This window comes from Cynoglossus semilaevis, chromosome 6 (genome assembly GCF_000523025.1).
Source record: "Cynoglossus semilaevis isolate Cse_v1.0 chromosome 6, Cse_v1.0, whole genome shotgun sequence".
Classification (NCBI taxonomy): Eukaryota; Metazoa; Chordata; class Actinopteri; order Pleuronectiformes; family Cynoglossidae; genus Cynoglossus; species Cynoglossus semilaevis.
The window spans coordinates 17999588-18005130 of record NC_024312.1 but is presented as its reverse complement, the minus strand read 5'-3'; the positions used below and the strand labels follow the sequence as shown (position 1 = coordinate 18005130).

The window sequence follows — 5543 nt, the reverse complement described above, 5'->3', positions numbered from 1 at the left end:
TATCAGCTTTATATCAATTCACAGGTGTTTTTTTCAGTTGTCTGCAGCACTTACCACTAAGGCTCTTACGCGTATCCTGTCATTCTCACTTTTCTTATACAGGTCTTTTAGAAGTGCCACTCCATTGGCAGTGATGAAGGAAGCTCTCTTGGCCTTGCCAGCAGCATGAATAAGAGCCTCTACTGCCACTTGCTGATGATTGACATCTTCGGATGCACACAGAGAAATTACTGCGTCCATCATTCCTGACATCTCCAGGGTTCTGTTACCTACTTCACTTGGTCCTTGAAGGAGAACAGATACTGTCTGAATGGCTCGCAACTTAGAATTCAGCCCAGATCTGGTGAAGTGCTCCCTACACAAACAAGAAATATTTTAAATAGAATTCAAACGAATGGCTTGATGTTACATTTTTATGTTGATGTTACATGTTCAACATTTCATCAGTTATCGACTCACTGCACATATTCTTCACATAGTTTGTTGAAGTTTTCTCGCTCCTTGTCGCTCTTGAGGTCATCATACAGTTTGCTCAGCAACACAGAGCAACTGATGGGAGTGCTGTCTGTCAGCGGTGGCCCCTGTGAAAGCTCTGCAACTGTACCAGCTACCTCCAGGATTTTTTTCAACCCTGTAGAAAGAAGTAAGGCATTGTGAATCTAGCAGTGGCAAAACCAAGACAAGATCAAATTACCGTATGTCACTAAGAATAGCTTTGAAACTCACTGAATTACATTTTATGTTTATAATTAAATAAATGCTACTACCTGAATTGCAGGAAAAATTAAATAGAAATTATTCATAGTGCATGTTTGTTAAGCTTCCTGTGACAGTGGTGTTGTTGTCATAATCTACTGTAATTTACTGTATGTGCATGTTTTTTCTCATACCCTGATCTATGACCAACAATGTTAGGGAGTTGTCTGGGTTTTTCAATGACTTGCGCGGCACTTGTTTGACCAGAAGGTTGATGGCACTGTCTCTTCCTGGTCCTGACACACTCGGTTCTGGCAACATTTCCAGGAGATGCCGCAACATTGATCGTAGCTCTTTTGAGGGTTCTGTGTCAAATATAAAGACATATTTCAATTGATGAAGTAGGACTCAGTTACGCATAAAAACAACAGTGTTTATACGCATGGTTTCAGCTCAAACTCACCAGGAAGTATGGCTTCATCTTTGCCTCTGATGTCTTTTTTCATACCCTCGGTTAAAGCCTCAATCATCACCTGCAGCAGGTGGCAGGCAGCCAAAGACACAGCGGAAGCATCTGACCCCATTACTAAGCAGAGCTGTTCCATTCCAATCTCATTCACAATAGCCATGGTCTGAATGAAAACAAAAAAAAATCAACAAAAATTTGTAACGAGATGGAAACCTAATAGAATATCATTTGATAAACAAACCCCAGTCACACTTACATAAAACAAATTTTACTTTGACAATGATGCATGATTATCTTAACAAAAATGTTTTGCTCTTACTCGGGACTGATGTCCTGTGCACAGACCAACCAGAGTCCTCAGGGCAGAAAGAATCAACTCTTCCTGCTTTGACTGGAATAGTTTCTGAATTAGCTTCACTCCATCGTTGCGGAAGATCTGCTCAGCTCCTGCGTCCTCTCGGGCTAACACCACAAGGTTCTGAGCCGCCTGTAATATAGGTCTGGGGTAAATTAGGGGACTAAGCAAAGCACAACAAAAATGTTTATGCCCTTCCACATGAATACCATTACCTTCTGTCGATCTGAGTCTTTAGAAGAAGAATCTACTAGGAGGGAGAACATCTGCTGCACACGGGCATCAGTTGAATTTATTTGTGCTGACTACAGGAAGAAGGAAAAAAAAAACTTTACTAGCGACGTTTGAACTGGTGCATTATAACCCTTCGTTAAGATTATTCAAATGTATGTCACCTTTTGATGGATATGGGCTCCTAACTCTCTGAGCAATTCCTGGAAAGCTTTGTTCTTGGGCTCTAGTTGAGCACATCTCTGAGCATCCAGAAAAGCCTGGTCAAGCCGACCAAGTTTCTGAAATGCCTGAGCTCTTCTGAATCTGGCTTTTATATCACCGGGGTCAGTATCAAGAGCTGTGAAGAAGACAGGAATGGTGACATTCGGCATTGAGTACATAAAAAAAGTACACACAAAAAGTGGTTACATTTATATGGATTGACTGCTGAAGGTTGTCCTTTTACACCACCATAGGTAAAGCATATTTTTTGGAACATTTTCTTGAAAATTAAAAGAGCTGCTAAACCATTACTTTTACTGTTGACTAACTCTTTTCTTTAACGTGTTAAGAGAATTTTATGAGGGGATATATCTCTACACAAGTGATACTTTGAAGCATAAGCAGGATTGCATACAGTAGCTGCTAAAACAGCACTACATTATAACATGTGGTCTACTTTTAGATTTAGATATGTTTGGATCCAAAATACTAGTCTAAGCATTAGTAGGAGCATTACTGCATGGCTTCTTCAGGCCTCAGTAAGTATTTATGATTCTGATTTTATTTATTATTGTAGTATGTAGTACAGTTTTCATGCATGTGAGGAGGCTTTAAATTTTTTAATGTACTTTTTGTCTGTAAAATAGATGATGAGTGTCTTACCAAACTATAGACTTTTAAACATTTATGGAAATGTCTAAGCCTCTGGTGTCAGACTTACTTACATACACGGTACCTTTAACTCACATCAAAGAGAATTGCTTTTATACTGTATGGGTTCATCTATGTGTAAACTGTTAACTATCCACTTCATTAAAAAATGCCACAAAGGATAGAAATCCAACAATGTTACAAAAAGTAAAAAATTCTGCAATATAAGAACGATACTATAGTCAAACTGTGTAGGCAATACAAGGTATGACAAGCAAGGACTGAGCGGGCAAGAAACAGAGAAAAAAATTATCAAACCAACCTCTGAACTAACGACATTACTGCTCAACTAATGTATCTGTGCTGAGGTTGTTTGGCTCAAATGTTACCTTTGGAGGCATCAGCCTCCGCCTTGCTGTAATCCTCCAGTTTGAGGTAGCAGGCTGAACGATTCCGGTACAAAACGGCACAGTCTTTGGGGCTTTCATTCAGCTTCAGTGCTCTGGTATAACAGCCAACAGCACCTTGCATGTCTCCAGCCTTGAACAGAGTGTTCCCCTCTTCCTTCAGGGCTGCAGGGTCCTGGGTTAGAGAGAACATTCTCAGAATGACAGCTAATATATTTGGGATAAATCCCCTGATCTAATACGATAGAGGCAACCAGCCGTTGCTAACTTACCTTTTCTTTTTCACTCTCACCCATCGTTGACACCGAGCTTTATTTACTACGAATGGTAAGAAGTTTACTTTCGTCTACTTGGTTACAACCACCGCTAATTTCAGAAAGACATGGTACGTCTTCATGCACTTCCGGGTGTCGTGAGTACGTCGAGGACGCTACGACTCTGGCTCCGCCCACATCCAGCCTTTATGACCATAATAGGAAAAGAGCAGCCGAACTCCTCTGCTTTTCATCACAGCTTTATTTGGTTGCATTTTCATCTATGATAATGACTTCTCTTCAAGCTTGAAATAGTATTAAATTGTTTTAACTGGACATTACCACACATTACTAGCACATTACCTGTCCCTGCCACCATACAGAAATTTATTTTTTATAAATTTCTGTATCCTGCCACCATACAGAAATTTATTTTTTCCTGACATTGCTGTAAATGCACTCATGACATGTCTTGTCATGATTACGTTATTAGGACTTTTTTAAGGCACATTTGGAATACCTCGTGATGTGCATTAAATTATTTGCATATCATACACTATTTATTATACCTAAGAAGAGACGACAAAGAGAAAAGGTTAAAGTACGCAGCTAAATATCAATAAGAAATGGACATTATTCATGCTTTATTGGTCTTCACAAAGTCCTGGTCTTAGTAACATTTAACCATTATCACCACGTGAGACTGGGTCAAAAAGAAAAAAAATCAAAGAGGACCACAACAATTTTATAAAATTATAAAATTAACACATATGTGTGCAAGTACAGTAACTAAAGCTATCTTAAGCATTTTCAAAATTATTTCTCTGTCAAGACAATGTCACATCAGTGTTTTTCTCAAGTGCTCAAATTCATCACATATGATGTTTCTTTTCAAAATGAGCAACAAATTATATCCCAGATGTGGGTCTTGTGTTTCCATTAAGGTGTATTCTCAGCTAGTATGAATGCAACCAACTCAAGTGACCTGGTGTGGTATTTCCTTTTTTAAGACTCCTGGGGATTCTCATGTACCATGACATCTGTGGAGCATTGTTGTAAACTCTGTTGCTATGGAGAAAGGGTGACTCCCTATGGGCCTCATGCCTGGGTTCACCTGGTAAGATGCTCAAATTACAAGGCAGCAAAATAATACCCTCCCCACAAACTTTGTATGTTTGTTTGCTTCCTAAACGCTGAATGTCATAAGACCTTACATAACTGATAGAACCACAAAAAAGAAACAGTAGGTTTAAAAGGTCCAAGCAAGATAAACAGGTGTCCCATTGTGACGAGACTCTAGTGAAAAAAATATTTTTAATGTGTGTGTGTGTGTATTTATGTGTGTGTGTGTGTGTGCGTGCGCAAAACATGCACATACAGTAAACACAAGACTGTTTCAAGTTTGGAAAAGGACTTAAATAAATTAAATACAAACAAACTACTAATTCATTGGAATGAATCAGTTTTTATAACCAGACCAAAGTAACAGCATCTGTTTCTGTCATTCCTCTCAAAAGTATGCCTATCCATTGCTGAGTTGTTTCTGTAAAGCTGCATTTTATTTGAACTTGAAATTTATATTTGAGTGAAAGAAAACAGTAGTTTAAGATTGCGTGTAAGATTTTGAAGCATTTGCATATTTATGCAAATGCCATCATAGATAAGCGGGCATGGCGAAATGTTGAAACGTGTTTTACATGTAAATGTATTTAATTTTTGTTGTTTTGAAGACACAATGATCACCTACATCGATTTGCTTCAAGTCCTTCAATAAAAAATATCTTTGTAACCAAAGGCCTCGGCATTTTATTATTGGTTGTTTTTCCTTGTACATTTCCTAAACTATTTTTATTTCTCTGTTATAAAGCTTTAACAATAACTCAAAATCACTATCAAGTTCTCTCAAGGGGAGTGTAATGAGTAGTTAATTACACTTTAATGGTTAAGCATACAACAACTGCTAAACTACATCATTCGATTATGCTGTGGCTCAATAAAAAGAATTGTTATTTAAATGACATTTGTTCGCGTGTCTCAGGGTTTTCGGGGTGAAATATTTTGGCGTATAATTTTGTGTCCTGTATTTTCACACTATGTATATAAAATATGCGCCCTTAAGCTTGCAATACTTGAAATGAACAAAATAATCCTATTATTTATTAACGCTATCTGTATTCTAACGCCAGTTTCTTACAGAAAAAATAATTAGACAATTTATTTTTAAAGCCTCGTAGCTGCTGACCAATCAGCAGCCAGTGTGCAGTTTCTCTCTTCCC

At 38.0% G+C, this 5543-nt stretch overlaps 1 protein-coding gene across 1 annotated transcript in view; it reads right to left on the bottom strand.

Moving 5' to 3' along the window:
- The window catches only part of unc45a (unc-45 myosin chaperone A), a 6209-nt gene extending 2674 nt beyond the window's left edge, over positions 1 to 3535 (bottom strand). Inside the window, exons 1-10 of the mRNA XM_025056211.1 lie at positions 3286 to 3535; positions 2996 to 3188; positions 1916 to 2091; positions 1736 to 1825; positions 1485 to 1652; positions 1160 to 1328; positions 891 to 1061; positions 460 to 631; positions 51 to 355; positions 1 to 6 (exon numbers count right to left, since the gene is read on the bottom strand). The exon at positions 1 to 6 is cut by the window's left edge and continues 94 nt beyond it. Coding sequence (XP_024911979.1) covers positions 1 to 6; positions 51 to 355; positions 460 to 631; positions 891 to 1061; positions 1160 to 1328; positions 1485 to 1652; positions 1736 to 1825; positions 1916 to 2091; positions 2996 to 3188; positions 3286 to 3309 — 1474 coding nt within the window. The 5' untranslated portion in view covers positions 3310 to 3535. The remainder of the gene's footprint in view (positions 7 to 50; positions 356 to 459; positions 632 to 890; positions 1062 to 1159; positions 1329 to 1484; positions 1653 to 1735; positions 1826 to 1915; positions 2092 to 2995; positions 3189 to 3285) is intronic.
- Positions 3536 to 5543: the final 2008 nt, after the last annotated feature.